At 41.0% G+C, this 16,699-nt stretch overlaps 1 protein-coding gene and 1 long non-coding RNA gene across 5 annotated transcripts; one reads left to right on the forward strand and one right to left on the reverse strand.

The window, feature by feature from the left end:
• Positions 1-403: 403 nt before the first annotated feature.
• Positions 404-16,134, reverse strand: LOC113969087 (guanylate cyclase soluble subunit beta-2-like). 3 transcript variants are annotated; one of them, XM_027686266.1, is made up of 16 exons: positions 16,092-16,134; positions 15,288-15,361; positions 14,275-14,369; positions 13,935-14,095; positions 13,448-13,547; positions 12,102-12,322; positions 11,914-12,019; positions 10,171-10,274; positions 8,841-9,057; positions 6,948-7,268; positions 6,077-6,225; positions 3,709-3,855; positions 3,268-3,422; positions 1,553-1,767; positions 1,342-1,464; positions 404-604 (listed from the first exon to the last, which is right to left on the reverse strand). In XM_027686266.1, exons 1-16 carry the CDS (start codon positions 16,092-16,094, stop codon positions 453-455), a joined length of 2,343 nt encoding a protein of 780 aa, XP_027542067.1. In that variant the 5' UTR covers positions 16,095-16,134; the 3' UTR covers positions 404-452. The 3 variants fall into 3 exon arrangements, with proteins under 3 accessions (XP_027542067.1, XP_027542068.1, XP_027542069.1); XM_027686267.1 differs by lacking the exons at positions 13,935-14,095; positions 15,288-15,361; positions 16,092-16,134 and having other exon boundaries at positions 14,275-14,342; XM_027686268.1 differs by lacking the exons at positions 13,935-14,095; positions 14,275-14,369; positions 15,288-15,361; positions 16,092-16,134 and adding an exon at positions 13,907-13,916.
• LOC113969089 lies at positions 7,201-14,876 on the forward strand. 2 transcript variants are annotated; one of them, XR_003534741.1, is made up of 7 exons: positions 7,201-7,287; positions 7,989-8,073; positions 8,166-8,196; positions 8,898-9,014; positions 9,669-9,814; positions 12,385-12,502; positions 14,289-14,876. It is a non-coding gene; the product is annotated as an uncharacterized LOC113969089 (long non-coding RNA). The 2 variants fall into 2 exon arrangements; XR_003534742.1 differs by lacking the exon at positions 7,989-8,073 and having other exon boundaries at positions 7,236-7,287.
• Positions 16,135-16,699: the final 565 nt, after the last annotated feature.

The raw sequence follows: 16,699 nt of genomic DNA on the forward strand, positions 1-16,699 counted from the left end.
CTCTGCTAACCTTCCACGGGGAAGTTGTTGGCTGTGCTGAAGTCAAGACAGATGGTCACTTCAGGAAATGTTTCTTTTATAGCAAGTGCTCATTTGAGTAGGAATATTTCTAGCTGGGTGAGTCACCTCTTTCTCGATTGCTGCATCAGATACCAAAAAGTGCTTTTTACACAGGGATATTCAAAGACATGGCAGAAGCTGAAAAATACATCTTCAAAGCATCTCGCAAGGGTTTCCTTTCCAGGGGGAGTATTATACAGCACGTGTAGATTGTTTAAAAAAAATAACCTCCACTGTTTTATTTTTACTGAAAACTGTGATGAAATGTTCTTTTTTTTCTTTTTTTTTCTTTACAAAATCACATGGTGCTGGATATAAAAAAAACAGTCCCACAGCAGCAAAATGCACAAAATCATAATAAATTTTTTCTGTTTAATGTAAAACTAAAAAACTTAGAGTAAAGTGCAAAAATTAGAGCGAACATTTCTGTTCTGTGGCTCTTCAGCAGCAGGTTTGACTCTTCCCTGGTTTAGAGGACGGGGACCATCATCTGCATGCTGGTTACCATGGAGACTCCCATCGCTTTTGGAATCACAAGTTTTGCCTGAAAGGAAACACTCCTGCAGTGTGAGTTTTTAATGACCATAGAGCTTTCTGTTTGTCAGCACATCATATACTAGATTAACTACCATGTCTAAGCAGGTGGGAGGGAAAGAAGTAAAATATTTTCTAGTAATTAGTGACAACATATTTAGTCTGTATAAAATCCACAAAACACACAAACAGAACTACAAGACTTGCTGCATTAGATTAGGCTGTTATGGCATCAAATCTGTTATCTCTCAGTATCAGCTACTTCAAAGGAGATAAACTTTGGTCACAGAACATGAGCATGGCAATAAATCCTTGTGACTCCTGCAGGAGACTGGCCTGAGGACTGAGGTCATTCTTTCTCAGGCTTGACTCAATAAGCTTCCCCATAACTACATGTTTTCTAGGAAAAGATGTGTACATGAACAATTGGGTCTGCCCATGAGAAGAGCTGTCTAACATTTATCTGTTCTATTTGCACTGCCAGAAGGGCTCTGGGGTTTTACAGCACTGTCAGCTTCTTTCTCCCTAGTGCTCAATTAACACCTGGGATTGCTCCAAAGGTGAAATTTGTTTGACCCTAAACAGTGTGCAGAAGGGTTAGTTTCACCAATGTGTATATGTTGGCATGAATTTCTGGCTTGAGTAACAACAATGGTTAATTCAGAAAAGGAATATAAAGAACCTGCAAGATTAAGCCTCAGTTACTTCCTAGTTCTGTTGTCTCTGAAATGGTAACTAAATAACTACCTGTTAAATCTGCAATTTTCCTTTGATTTCTTCTTTGGAGGCTGTTTTGGGCATCTGTGGGGCCATCAACATACTTCATTGCAATAGTTGGGGTCTGGTCCTTCTCTGGTTGAGTCTGAGTAACTGAAAGAAGAACAGAAAAGGGCATTTAATTGTGTTGTATTAACATTCATTTGTTCAAGGAGGAAAAGATATGTGGAGTTGATCTTACCTGGCTGATGAGAACTTGGTATTGTTTCAGTCCTGCCTTCTTGAAAAGATTGAACAGATTCATGGCCAGAATCTAAGTCTTTCATTGGCCTTCCCATAATCTCATTCTCAGTTGCAGTTTTATTTCTAATGAGGAAGTATGTGTGCATTTTCCCTTTGCCTTTTACTTCTATTTCTCCTCTCTCAGTAATCTCGAAATTCTTGTATTTTAGGCACCTATAGCATCAGAAACAAAATGACACATGAAAATTCAAGATTAGCAAAAATTACATTGATATTTTAAAAGAGCTAAGTAATGAAATCACAACAGTTTGGGGAAAACAGTCTTGATTTGTGAACAACTGAGGGTTTGTTTCAACTACTTAGTCAGACCTGCTGTGCTTTTATATTTTAACATATTCAACCTGATCAAAAATTAATGAATCACAAAGCCAAATACTTCAGTGGTGGAGGGTTCTTATTGACCAGTATATAGAAATTAAGGACTGAGGCAGCCAATATCAGCTAGACAGAATTATCTCCTGTCACTTCATCAGAGAAGGCAATCAGATCTGTCAAGCATGATCTACTTCTTTATTTTACGTAAAGACTTGCTATTCCCAATTGCCTTCTTCATGTGTCCAAAAATGGATTGAAGAGGACTTGATTTTCACTGGGACTGACATGAGGCTGATCATCTATAGTTTCACACCCTGTCCTCCTTGCCATTTTTCCATAGAGCTGTAACATCTGTCTTTCTTCAGTTGCCACAGTGCTGATAGTCTTGACCTTCCAAAGGTGACAGTCAGCAGCACTGCAGTGCCATCACCCAGCTCTCTCATCACCTCCCATCCCATCTGCTCCCATACATTTCCAAAGACTGAGATTTCTCAAAAGACCCCTGATCTGATCCTCTTCCAATATTGGTACTTCACCTACTCCTTGAACCCTGACTCCTGGTGCAGGGACCTTGAAGACCTCATCAGTGACTACTGAGGCAAGACAGGCCTTGAGTAACTCAGCCTTTCTTCAGGGCACTGTCTCTAAATCACCTGTCACAGCAGGTCCACATTTCCATTTATACTTCTCTGCTAACACAGCAGAAGCTCCCCTGACTGCCTTTGAACTTTTCTTGCCCATTTCAATGCTAGCTAAGCTCTCGCTTTCCCAATATCATTCCTGTGATATCCTGAGACAATGTTGTTGTACTCCTTTCTTTGCAGTTTGTCTTTGCTTCCCCCCCCTTGCATACAGATTTTACGCATACATAAAATTCTTGAAAATTTAATTTTTACTAACGTGAGTTTCAGGAAAGTAAATTACTCACAGCATGAAGAGGATAGTTGTTTATGCAGTTAATCCTTAGTAAGTGTAAATAAAACTATTTTGCTACAAATTATTGTGCTCAATTAGATAGATTTTAAAGCTTTTATTATTAAATGTTCTAAATGTTCTGTCTTTTTAGCATCTACATCACTTTATCAGGACTTCCAACTAAGCTATCACAATTATCTTTTTTAATATTTTGCTCTCTAGGATGGAGACTCTCAAATCTCTGTCTCCACATATAAGTACAACTGGAATAATCAGAACAAATAAAACTCTTTACAAACATTGATTTTCCTTTATAACCTGCTTAAATCAGTGACTAAGGCAGCACCATCTACACTGCAGCTGTCAAAGCAATGGTTTTTAGCACTGATTTTAACAGGTAAAGTTTCTGTCACAGTTACTCACTGATAGGCACTGGAGCTCAGATGTATTTTACTCGGGACACCGTGGCTCTCCATGCGGGAAGCAATATTCACTGTGTCTCCAAACAAGCAATAACGAGGCATCTTTTCTCCAACAACTCCAGCCAAGACAGGACCTGTATGGATCCCAACTCGAATCTTTACAAAGACATAAAACACCCCCCAAAAATGTCACTTGTTGTTTAACATCTTTCTTAATGCTATTCAGCCACCTAAAAGTTCATCTCAACACAACACTGGACACCAGTAAGATATCTAATTTCCACACGGAGAGGCTCCTCATGAAAAATGTACCCATGTGGGCCTCGTTCAAAGTCACAGAGGAGTCAGAAGCAGCTCTTTGAGGTCCTGCTGCAATACATTAACTAGAAGCCCAACCCAAAAAGCAGACAGACACACATGCATCATTGCATTAACGACTTACTTGGATAGGATTTCCAGAAACTGGGTTCTGTACTCCTTTAGCTGCAATTATCATCCCCAAGGCAAAATTAGCAACTCGCTCAGCGTGAGTGGGAACAGGCACAGGGACCCCACCTACCACCATATAGGCATCTCCAATTGTCTCCACCTTTAATTGAAAGGGACAAGCATGTGAGCATGCCATGTACATCTTGCTCAGGTTAGTGTTTTGCTGCTAGGGTCTGCACCAACTCCCCCTTCTCCTAAAAGTTGTTTCAATCACCAAAAAGCTTTAGCACAGGTGAGTTTCCTTGCGACAGAGATCCTCTCCTTCACTCCACACTAAAAATTTCATTGCATTGTGTCCCTGCTTACTCGACCCACTTTAGATATCAGTGAGAGAGACCCTAAGGAGTAAGGGTTGCTGTGCAAGTGTCAGACTGTTTGCCTTCCTCTTACCCAGGGCAGACCTATATACAAAGGGCTATCCCCAGGCACAGACTCCTGAGCCAGCAGGTTATCTGACAGATTAATGCTATTAATTAGCTCTAATTCACAATTGGTGCTGAAAGCATATCTCTTATTTAAGAGAGATTTGTTTTTTCAAAGTCACAATAAAGCAAGGGAGACTATTTGCTGATGATTAAGAGATTCACATGAACTTAAGGAACCTCCAAACTCCAGGACGTCAGAGAATGCAGTGTGAGCTAAGCAGTTTGGAAGCATCCTTCCTTACAACCAGCTGTTTTCCAACAACAGCTGCAGCCTGCAAGACAAATGTTGAAGGGTTCGCCCTCCTTCAGGCATCCAGTCTCCTTGAAGTGCATGACAAAGGACCTGAGAAACACTTCGGATTTTGTCCCTGTACCAGAATTTTTGCTGGGAGTAGGACAGGCCTGTTTGAAACACAGAATTCTCAAATGTTTAAAATTCGCTGCAGAAGACTGTTACACGGTAAGGAAATTTTTTAAACTGCTCTTACGAGACTTCACTGTCACATTTACCATCAGTAAACAAGAGAACTTTTAGATTAGACTAACTGGATTTCTTAAAAAAGAACATCAATAGGACAGTGGAAACATAATTTAATATTTGTGGTTGTTCATCAACCTAATGACTTAAAACTGTTCACTACATCAGTCTCAAAGAACGTGTTCCTCTCCATGCCTTCTATAAGATAGCCAAACCCACAGTAATTTTCTGTAACAAATTAAAAACAACTGTAAAAAGCTACTAATGCAAATAGATACCCTAATTATTTTTCAGTTGTAGTAGGAGATTTAATTTAAGAAGATTTATTCATAACTTCAGATGTTTATAAGCTTGGGCCAAGTTTCTTTAATCACTTTCACTATTCCATTCCTCAATTCCCTGTAATAGTAATCTTGTCTTCCCCCTCTGTACCCTAGTAACCTCCTTCAATATTAATAGGAGTTATATACAGGCATCAAAAGGAGATTATTATAGTGACAGATCATTTACTCATGATGGATGATTTAGACAGAATACGATGCTAATTTATCCTCAAATCTGTGGGCCATATCCTGGATGCTTCAATTATTGAATACAATTTCCTTGCCGAAGCAGAAATGCCTCTGATTTCCCAGTACAATTTATGGTGGGATGAACTGCGTGCCTTGCCTGAACAAGGAATGAATTAGATTTGGATTTCACCCTTTACTATTTCTGCCTTCCTAAATATTTAATGTACTTGGGACAGACAGAAACTTAGGATCTGCTCTTCAGCTCATCAAATCTGGGTAATTCTGGAGATGTTAATAACACTGATAATTTAGGTCAACCAGGGCTCTGATCCTTCCAGCATGGTTTGGAGACCACAGGTGTATTATAGTCTAGATCTAGTTGGTGCTCTTTAGGGTCAGCAGGAGATCAATACCACTGCTGAAGTTCTCTATGAAATTAAAAAAAAAAAAGGTCTAGGTATTATCTGGGTATTGTTTATAATGTTATATGTCTCCACCAAAGGAGACACTTAATGACATAGTGACCTATTTACAACAGGTTGGAATAAAGGAACTAGGAAAATTATTCAAATTAGTCCATAAACCAGGATAATCCTGTCATGTTGGATAGGCATTTGAGAAAGGTGAGAGAGAGAGAGGTATGAAAGAACAGCCATTCTGATATAACTGTTGTGGAAAGAGATTTTAGACCATGACAGACCTTACATTCCTGTCCAAAAAATTTAAACATAATTAATCATCTGGTTTTTAGTTTGTGTGGCCACTACAAATAGGCAGTATTTTATGGTTTATAAAAAAATCATGCCAGGGTGAAGAGGACTTAATTGCATTTAAAAACAAAAAACCAAAACAACAACAAATTTTTTTCCCAGACTATTTCTACAGCCTTTATCAGTCAGTACATACCTTGTACACGTCATGCACTGTGGTCAGTCTGTCAAATCGCAGGTACATTGAATTTAACATGAGAACTATCTGAATAGGCTCACATTGGGCACAGATGTTGGTAAAGGTCACAACATCACTGAACAATATAGTGCACTCCTGGAACTCTCCTGTGAGCAGAAAGACCAGTGGTAAGTACTTGTAATGGCTTGACAACCACAACATCTGTTTGAGACTTGTTTGCAACCGTCATTTTAAGACATGACCTATCAGTTGTAATACTCATACAAGTGTTCTGAGATGGAGAAACGTTGATATAAGAGTAAATCAAATATAAGAATCATTACACACCTCAAACAATCCAGGCATTTGAATATATCGCACACAGGATATACTTAGCTCTTTACCTCTAGCTCCCTGTATGTGCTTACTAAAGGGAATTTAGGCATATTCTTGCTATCCTTAATAACAATGGGAATCATTATGATTCTGTGCTTATAGATAACATGGGGGAACTTAGAGAATTTTCTAGGAAAGACCAATTTCTTTATTCCTTTCATTTCTGAGCCCTCGTTTCCCTGTATATCCATGTTAAAACCAAAATCTTGGATTACTGTTGAAACACTGAATTTTGTTCACTGAATGGGCAGCTGCTATCACCTTTCACCTCCTAAGGAAAAAATCTGGCAAATAGTTTCCAAAGCTTTATTTGAATAAATAGTCTACTTTTTCATTATCAGCAAGATTAAGGATCTGTGGTCCTCCTTCTACCTATGAATGTCATCAAGTAGAGAATGTGCTCCACAGCAGTGGCAAAGGGGCTGTGCCAGTGTCTCTGTCACCATCTCCTGATCCATGAATTATACACCACAAATGCATCCTGTTCATTCACCTGCCTCAACTCGCTTCCCCTCTTTCAGCTGGTTGGCCACGTGCTGGGGAAGCATAGCATAGAGCAGAGCTTCAGTCTTCTTCTTCTCTTCCTCCAAGTGCTTTGACAGTATCCGCAGTTCCTCCTTCTTCCTCTCCAGCTGGTTAGAGAGCTCCATCTCTGCCAGCCGCTGCTGATTGAGAAGAATCAAATCCCTGGTCACATCGTGAGGTGCAATGTCTGCAATGTGCATCTGTCGCTCCTCCAGCTCGTGCAAAGTGCGAAGCAAAGGCGAGCAGAGGTAGAGCATGCACTGCAGGGACTCCATCCACATCATCTGCCCTGGTGGAGACAAGCCATGGTAAGAGCTTTCAGCAGCATGGACTGTCACGTGACACTCAGCATTACTGGTGTTAATTTTAGGGGATGAGTTCTAAGGACAGTGGGGTTTTGTAGGGTCTGGATCACCACAGGAACTTGTTTCCTGGAATTAGAGGTGGACTTGTTCAGGAGCTACACTACACAAGCAACAAAATGTCAGGACCCAGGAAGCAGTCACTCCCTCATTGTCACTGCTAGGCAGAGTCCAACCATGCTCCAGGTCCCTCCTCTTCATGGGGAACCCCAGTGTTCACATTTCTCCTCTCCCTCTGCTCTGCTCTCCTCTCCTCCTAGTTCTTGAGCTGTTGCTGAAGCCAGTCAGTCGGAATCACGCACAGGGGAACTGAGACTCACAGTGACTAAGTGAAACATCTGAAATTTAATCTCATGGTGGGTAGCTTGTGCCCCAGTTAAGTCAATGGCACTTTCCTTGCTGGAAATAAGCAGTTACAAAAACGCCTGAAATATAGAAGGGATTTTTGGTGGGGGATTGAGTTTTTGTAGGAGTTTCTTTGTTGAGATTTGATTATGATTTTGATTTTGAAATATTTTTATTATTATTATTATTATTATTATTATTATTATTATTATTATTCTTTACTTGTTTCACAAGTATCATTGGTTTCTGAACAGCAATCTAGGAATTCCTATATCTTTCTTTCTCTCTCATCTCATCCCCAGGGCAACTGGATGAACAGCTTGAAAACTAAGAGGATTGAAACATCAGAGATACCATGTGAATTAATCCCCTACAGCATAAGAGAAAGTACAATTGTGTCCAGTTAAAAGTTCCTTGTTTTGGTAGCATCAGTTTTTCAAGGTCTCCCTAAACTCTTAATTTTTTTTTCTGACTCTCAGGAATACCAGATTTGACACTTATTATGTAAAGGTGAAAGGAGATAAGGGAAAATTAGGACATATTACATAGTTCAGAGAAGCAAAATTGAGGTCACAGAACACTTAAACCAAATGTCATTATAGTTAATTACATGAAGCAGAGGATCATTCCATACTCAGTCCTCGCAGCAAAAATAAAGCAAATACATTATCTTTTTTGCTAAGATAATTTTAACCAGTAAATTCTTACATGACATTGGGGGTGTGTGTGAAGACAGAAATCGGAATCTGAAAATGTGACTACAAAAAATAAAAGCACAGCTAACTAATCTATTTTTGTCCACATTTGAAACCCAGCCAGTAGCAAATAACTCCTCTCAAAGGCATAAATTAAGAACTAATCATGTATTCACATGTGGGGTTTGCAGCATTAGAAAAACACCATATTTCTAAGCCTTTCAAATGGGAGCAGAGTGGTTGTTTCTGACCGAAAGCCTTAAAAATCTGATGAGGTAATAGCAGAATTTGTCTACAAGCATCTACTGTTTCTCTAAACAGAATCATCTAATCTCCTCACTGCCCAAAGGCTATTTATAGGACTTATGTGAGGTCAGGAGTACACAGAAAGACATCAGTTCAACTCAGCATAATTCCTGATTTAATATGAACACTTATGCATTGACAACAGCAAAGTACCTCTCAGCTCTAGCATTGGCCGTTGTTTCCATGACTCTGGCATCATCTCTCTTCTAGTTTGGAAAACAAATTGACTGTTGATGAATTTCTGAATGCTGGAGATGGTGAAGGGCACTTCCGGGTGAACGATCCTGAAGTACTGATCCAAGGAGATGCCCATGGTCTGAACGCCAGGTACAATCTTTTGAATGCTCACCCCAGCTTGCTTCACTCTGAGCTTAAAAAGCAAGTATGGACCATGTGTTATAATTCATGTCTTGTTGGGTTCAGACCAAGCTGCAGCCTATCACTGTTTATACATGTGCACACACTTAGCCTTGCTATAGCACATGGCTTGTTTCTGAGCTAAGTTTCTACCTTGTTAGTGTATTACTACAAATGAATGAATGTCCTTTATAGCAAGACACCAAAACACCTTGGCAAATATTAATCTTCTAATGGATGCCACGGGCTACTTTCTCTTAACCATTGGTGTGTAAAGGTTTAGTTATTCTCTTTTAGCCTGCTGACCATACATGAGCTCTTAATTTCTGCAGAAATGTCCTGCACTGCTTGTCAGCAGTTATTGAAGCTCTGACCTAGCTACCAATAACAGGTGTAGGACTTTCTGTCTTTGCACATTAGTAATTTTATTTAAATTATGCAGACCAGACATCTTGAAAGGTTTAAGAATCTGAATTTTGTCTAATGTGGGCAGTAGCAGGAAGCAGATTATGTGCTCTGGAATCTCTATCAGCATGATGCCAAAACATGTTCCCAGAGAGGCTGTATTCTGCTTTCTTCTGCTGTCCTATCCTCACCTTCTCCTCTCTTTGCTTCTGTCTGAAGCAAATATTCTCTCCACAGAGTTGGGAGCAAGAGGAACTGTAGCTTGGTGGGAACCTGAGCTAATTGGAAACCTGCCACAGGAAGCCCTGCCAAGGGGTGGCACAGTATGTGTGCCCAGGAGAGGAGACTCAATCTTCCCTCAGCAGGTAAAGGGATTTTTGGGTTCTAGATGAGGTTGCACACCGCTCGACTTAGTAGGTAGCTGGTTTTTCCCAGTATTTGGTAACAGACAGACTGCTGCAATAAACCTTGCTGACATATCTGTAGCTGTTTTAGACATGGTAAACTCAGTAAAGCCAAAGGAGATTCCTATCTGAAATGATCCAGATCCAGTTGTTATGCTTATTGCATGTCTCTGTACAGAGCACTTCTGCAAATCTTACAAATGAGTGTATGCTGCACGCAGAGCACACACAGCAGTGCACTCTAGGACAGTCAGAACAGAGGGAAATTACTATTTGGCTTATGCAAACTAAAGGCCTTTATCACATGCTTGTCCTACCTCTTTGTCAAAAACCATATGGAAAGGAAGTCCATTGCAAAATGTTTTTGTGTCAATCCAGAGGCTCTTGGGATAAACAGGATCAAATCCTCTCAGGAGCTTACCTGTGACAAGATAAATGTGTATTTTTTAAATCAGGCTACACTGCTTTACTTTTTGGAGCTCAGTGAGACAGGCCCCGATATCATAACGAGTGAAGACAAAGCAAACAGCATGTGGGGCCAGAAATGTACACACATCTGTGCTAAATGCTCTGCAGTTCAATCCACAGCTGATTAGCAACTAATTTGAATTGGCTAAGAGTTTAAAACTTAACCACACAAAAAGCACAGAGCACTAGATGCATCAAATCATGTAGAAAAAATAAGAGTAGATGAACAACTGTAAATGTTGCTGCTCTATGAGTTTACAGATGCCGTAGCAATATAACACAGCTATATCTCACAAAAATGTGCATGGAAATGGACTTAATACACTTTGCTAGCTACTAAGGAACACTTACAGAGAAAAAACCCAGCATAATCTGGGTTTTAGTCTCCCATACAATGAGCTCCAGTCCACAGCACAGAGACCAAATAACTGTTTGGTTTCTATTTTACTTACCCTGAGATTTTTTTCAAAATGGTCACAAATCTACAGAGTAGGTTGTGTTTACTAGGAGATACTTTTGCAAAAGGAATACAATGGGTAAAATAACCAAATGGGTCCATCTTTTGAATGAAGGACCAAAACCTTTGAACTTCACAGCATAAACTTGGATTCTCCAGTAATCCACAATAATCAACAGGATGATTATTTCAAGTGCTCTCTTTCCCCCAGAAGGTGGCTATGACAGCTACTCTAGTAAATTCTGCTGAAAATAATTCTCAAGTTATTCAGGAGACTGGTGCAAAATATTACAAATTTAGAACCCAGGGTTTAGACGTCTTACTGCTTCAGGGGAAGTCAATGTGAGTTTTTCATTTATCAAAGTCTGCCTCTTGATAACTCTCACATTTATAGCTAAAGAACTTTTTTTTTTTTAGTAATAATGCTATTCTAAAATTTTATTTTAAATATATATTAATTTCTTACTCAATATATCTGCCCTTGTAATGCATGTGACACTGCACCAGATGATACCAGGTTCAATTTTTCACTCCTCCCAGAATCTAGACAGCTTGGCAATACTGAGCTGGATTCTCACTCCTCCTGGGGAATCAGAAGATCCTAACTGAAAAAATCCTTTCCCTTTATAAACATATATAAACATCTAGTATATAAAGGTATGAACAGAAATTACTGGATTAGCAGTAGATTTTTGGTAGGAGGAAGTAACTTGGCTTTCAGAATTTACTACAGTTGATAACTTTGGAAAGGAGTAGCATCTACCACGTTAAAAACATGCTTTTAAATTCATCATCTTTAAATCAAGTGACATGAAAAGGAAGAATCAAATGCACCACACAATGACATTTTATAGAAGAATACTTTTTAGATGAAAGCCCTGTTTAAGAGACAAGAGTGACAGTCATATTCCATTTAAGTATCTGTCATTACTAAGCATGCTTATTATCTTCAATTTTCCTGTGATTATCAATGTCTAACAGAAAGAAACGTAACCAGAAACATTTTGAAAATTCACAGAGGAAATATAAATGGTAACTTCCAAGTGGATGGGTGGTTGGGGATAGGGAGGCTTACTGACTTTCTTACTGAAGAGACTCAGAAATGATGACAAGTTCCCTCTGAACAATTTCTCACCTTTCCCTAATGCGATTATTCCTCTTAATGTTTTCCAGTGACTTTTCTTAACAGGACAGACAGAGTTTCCTCTGTCTCCCACTGTATTCTTGACTTTTTCAAAGTCCTGTTGAAATAAATACAAAGGGAAATTAAATTTTTATTTTAAATATATTTTAACAATATATTGATAATGAACATTAAAATACCTCTTTATGCAGTTGGCTCTCACTTTGTTTTTCGGAGTCAGCAAGACATTGAGATGAGGAAGAAAATTCATTTCTTTCCTTGCGTGGAAATACAGGGTTTTGAGTGACAAGAAAAACAATATGTTCTTTTTTCCCAGTTCTTTCCTCTTCTTCTGTTTGATTGACTATTTTCATTGAAATCTCAATGTTAAAAAAATCCAGGGCTGCTGCACCAATGATTCCTGAAGGGGAAACAAAAGACAAGGTATTGCCAAGAACAAACCCTATTCATTTTCCCTTTCAGGGGGTCCATGGTGGAATTTCACTGTATCAGAAATCACTTTTCGAAAGGACTATGGAAGAAGAAAGCAATGTATGTCGTTCTTACTATCGCCACCATGATGAGGATACGCACACAGGAGGTAAGCTTTAAAGTTACTGTATCTTTGCCTTGTCTGAGGACAAATGCTTATTTTCAGGAGAAGCAGCTCAGCAGGATATCTGAAGAATGTGTTCAAGTAGACATAGAGCAATAATAGAAATTCCCATTAACCCAAAAAGTGCAGGGGGTCTGGAGAGATTCTTCTATACAATCTATTTCAGTCATTGCAGAATATTTTATTTTGAAAGGAAGGAAATGTCTTTCATGCAGATGTACAATCAGTTCTCTCATTTCTGCCTAAGTATTAGGCAAAATACTGGACAATGACATCAAAAGCTCTGTTTGAAATTCCAGATAGTTCTGTGCTTTCAATATGAAACAAGTTTTGATAAAGGGGGAAGTTGTGATAAACTTTTAAATTCAGCATCATCTGTGAAAGAAAGGAATATGATGACCTCTTACAGATCTATAGCTGTTTAACCCTTGCACAAGTACAACTGTGGAGATTCCTGTAATGCTGGTAGAAGATTCAGTTTTGAGCAGGGTTCAGTAGTAGTTTTACAGATTGCACATCCTACAGGGTGGATGAATGTCTTCAAATCAACTGTAATTTCTGTAATTTCTTCACTGTAATTTAAGGACCATGAGTCACTGAGAACTAATAAACAGTTAGACACAATACACACCATGAACTTTAATTTTTCTTCCAGGAAGGGAATTCTGCAGCAGGAATGGACACTCATGGCCTGGGTTGTCATGTCATAAATTTTGATGGAAGCTACTGGGAGCTAGGAGAGATCAGGCAGTAGGGAAGTACTGAGTTCAGGTGTCTGGAGACTAAACTCTACTGGACTTCAATTTCATGGCCTGTCCTTATCTCAAAACAGACTCTGAAATCTGAGCAAAGTGTATCTGCAAATATATGATTACTCTGTACATATAGTGCACTACCAGCTGATCTGTACGCTGAATTTTGTCTCGTTACCTGGTACAATATGGCACAGACCTCTTCTGTCTGAATAGTAGTGTAAATGCATTGACCCATCTTCATTCTTTTCTACTCTAAAAGATGGTGCATTCATTTCCTGAGGAAAAAAACAAATAAAACCAAAGCCTCAGCATCTTTTTCTGATAAAGAATACTGATGCATTCCACTTGTACAAAAGTATTCATGTCTTAATAATATGAATAAGCTGAAAAACAGAGAATTAAATATTCCCACCTGTGAAGGAAAATCTGCTGTGCATTAGAGGCAATGTACTAAATAATACCTAACATTGAGGACTACTCAAAAAAACAAGCACTTTTAAAAATTGCCCTAACATTTTGGAGCAATCTGTTTCAGAAGACAGGAGAGCATGTTACAGTGTGTTTTTTCATTATTCATTCACACCTCTGAGACGCTGTTCCTTGTGCTATGAACTCTGGCAGAGTCCATTCATACCTGCTCAGCAATTACTACTTGGACTTGCCTGGTAAGAAAGGGACAGGTAGCTGTGCAATGCATCCAGGTTCTCTATGAACTCGTAGAGATTTCCACCCAGTGTCCTCAGCATGTGGTCATAGCCTGAGCGCTTACAGAATTCAAAGAAATACTTTCCAAACTCTCTCAGAACCAAATCAGCAGGAACACCTGGCAAAACAAAGATACCTAATAAGAAAGGCTTGGAAATGCTGTCAGGTGGACTAAGAGCGAAGGCAGAATATTTGCAACGTAGGGAGGGCATTCCAAAGGGCACAGGAGACTAAACCTGGGCTGCAGTGTCAGGCCTGAGCCAGGACAGTTTGTTTTTGCAGCATGGTGACACATACCTAATACTTTGCAGGCTTTGTCGACAAGCTGCATTGTGATCTCATCTTTGTAAACCTCAAAAGTCAAGAAAGAATCCTGGACTCCAGCCTGCAGTCTACAACAGAGAAGACAATAGTCCTGCCTCAGCAGTGCTGTAAATACAACATGCTTGGGTGACCCAACTGGCATTTGTTAAGCACTGTTTACTGTGAACACTCCTTAATCTCCTTCAAGTGTTATAGTGGAACACACTACTGCCCATAATGATGTAAGATTAAATTGCTTTAAATTAATTAAATTGCTTTAAAATGGCTGAATGGTGGTGTTCACCCCTCCATTTCTGCTATTTTATGTTATGGTGTAGCAGTAAACTCTTTCAAGGATTCAGGAATCGTACTGTGGGGTACTTGAGCAACCAGAGTCTTAGTTTGTCTTCTGTTCAGCTCCACAAAGTGTCTGGTGTATTTTTTTTTTAATATTAGCTTCAAAGATTAATATATGTATGTATTTAAGTATCATTTATATGTCTTTATATATTGGAAAATACCATATAGTTCATAAAGTAAAGGCAAAAGCAGAAGTGGACAGGTTGGATGGGCTTTGAGCAACCTGGTCTAGTGGATGCTTCCCTGTCCGTGGTGGGGAGGTTGGAACAAGATGATCTGTGATTCTATGATTTCGCTGTGTTTCTGAAAGTACTGGAATTAAACTGACTTTATATCAAGGATGACATCTTTTCAGTGTAATTACTTCTCAATATTGTCACAGTGAGCTAGTGAGTCTATTGCACGATTGTCTATAAGAGTAAATGTCATCTTTAATTATCTGATATGACAAATTAATTGGGACAAATTAGTATCAGAGTATGAAGTGTTACAAGGCAAGAAACTCTTGCTTTTGCCCTGCTAGTTACTTCTAATAATTACTTGAGATACACATCAGCTGCCATTTACATATGGGAAATTATAATCCCCTGATGCTGAATTCCTAAGTGTTTTCTTTCAATGCACTACAATTATTGGGAACACATTACCTTAATTTTTCCCATGTTTCTTCACCATACTTTTCAACCACCAAAGACTTCAGGCATGTGTTTATAAATCCATACTGTAAACACAAACACATGAAATGGAAAATACATACTGATTTTTTAAATGCTTCCCCAATGTGCCACCTATTCCAGATTCCACCGCTAATTTCATATTGCAAAACATAAAGTAATAATGTTTGACAGCCATTATATCTTTCAGTAAACAGCACAGCCTTTACCTCAGCATTTCACAAGCATTCACCAAAACAGAGCCAACAGTCCATCCTGTTTTGCGGAGAAGGACCCGGGGGCTCCCGCAGGTCAGTGATGCGCTGTGCCGTGGATGCAGCCCGAGGAGGGCACAGCAGCCACGCACGGCTGCCGCACCCGCGGGCGAGGTGGCTGTGCCCTGGCTGCTGTTCTGCGTTAGCAGAGACAGACCCCGCGCTGGAGATGGCGGGGAAATGCTGAAATATCCCCGACTAGCCCTGTCAGCGCAGCAGCAGCCCAAGGGTGATGTGCTCCGAATCCCCCGAGGTCCGCTGGTCAGCAGCACCCTGCCCGCGGCAGCGGGCGCTCAGCCAGCGGCAGCGACGGACAGAGGCTGCCCGTCTGTCTGTCTGTCCATCCGCAGCAGGAGCTGCCTGTCTGTCTTTCCATGCCCGGCATTAGCTGCCTGTCTGACTGTCTTGTCTATCCCCGGCCGGAGCTGACGGTCCCCAACAGGAGCTGCCTGTCTGTCTGTCTGTCCCCGGCAGGCGCTGTCTGTCCGCCCCGGCTCGCCCGCCGCCCCCCGGCCCCGCTCACCATCCTTTCGCCGCCGCGGCCCCTCCGCCGCCGGTCCGTTCTCGCCGCCGCTGCCGGTCCGGGGGGGTGGCCCGGCCAGGCCCGGCCCCGCCGCGCTCACCGGGGCGGTGACACCCGCTGGCCGCGGGCACAGACGCGCCGCCGGCGCTCGGAGCGCCCCGGTTGGTGCGGTGCCGGGTGCCCCCCGCACCCCCCACGGGTCTGACTGTTTTCCCGCAGAAAACGCGCGGTTTCCGCAGCTGCCGGTGTGTCAGGAATTTCGGGCGCTGCCAAGAAGCATCCCGATGCCGTGGCATCGCCGGCACGACGGCAGGTCACGGCTGTTCCCCCATCCCGGTTCCCGCTGCTGGAGGATGCAGCGCGCCCTGCCAGGATGTGGTGCGACCAGACCCGGCTGGATCACCGGATCCCAACCTCCTGAAACCCCGCTGGGGCAAGGAGCCGGGAGAGTAAAAGGAACAGAGAAGGTTTCTTGCCAAGGCTTTCTTAGGACTGCTCTAGCAGAGCAGGAGCAGCAATGGGGGAGGCAATAGGCACCGTTGCCCAAGGACAGGAGGCTTGTAGAAAGAAGCAGAATCTTCCATTTGACTCAGCCTTGCGTTGCTAGT

Source organism: Neopelma chrysocephalum, unplaced genomic scaffold, assembly GCF_003984885.1.
Source record: "Neopelma chrysocephalum unplaced genomic scaffold, ASM398488v2 Primary Assembly neopelma1_70, whole genome shotgun sequence".
Classification (NCBI taxonomy): Eukaryota; Metazoa; Chordata; class Aves; order Passeriformes; family Pipridae; genus Neopelma; species Neopelma chrysocephalum.

Excerpts from the sequence above, each read along its gene's own strand:
- LOC113969087 (XM_027686266.1), bottom strand. Across the intron at positions 12,323-13,447 it reads TCTGTGCCATATTGTACCAG|GAATCATTGGTGCAGCAGCC; the intron begins GTAACGAGACAA and ends TTTCCCCTTCAG. Across the intron at positions 10,275-11,913 it reads AATAATCGCATTAGGGAAAG|GTAAGCTCCTGAGAGGATTT; the intron begins GTGAGAAATTGT and ends ATCTTGTCACAG.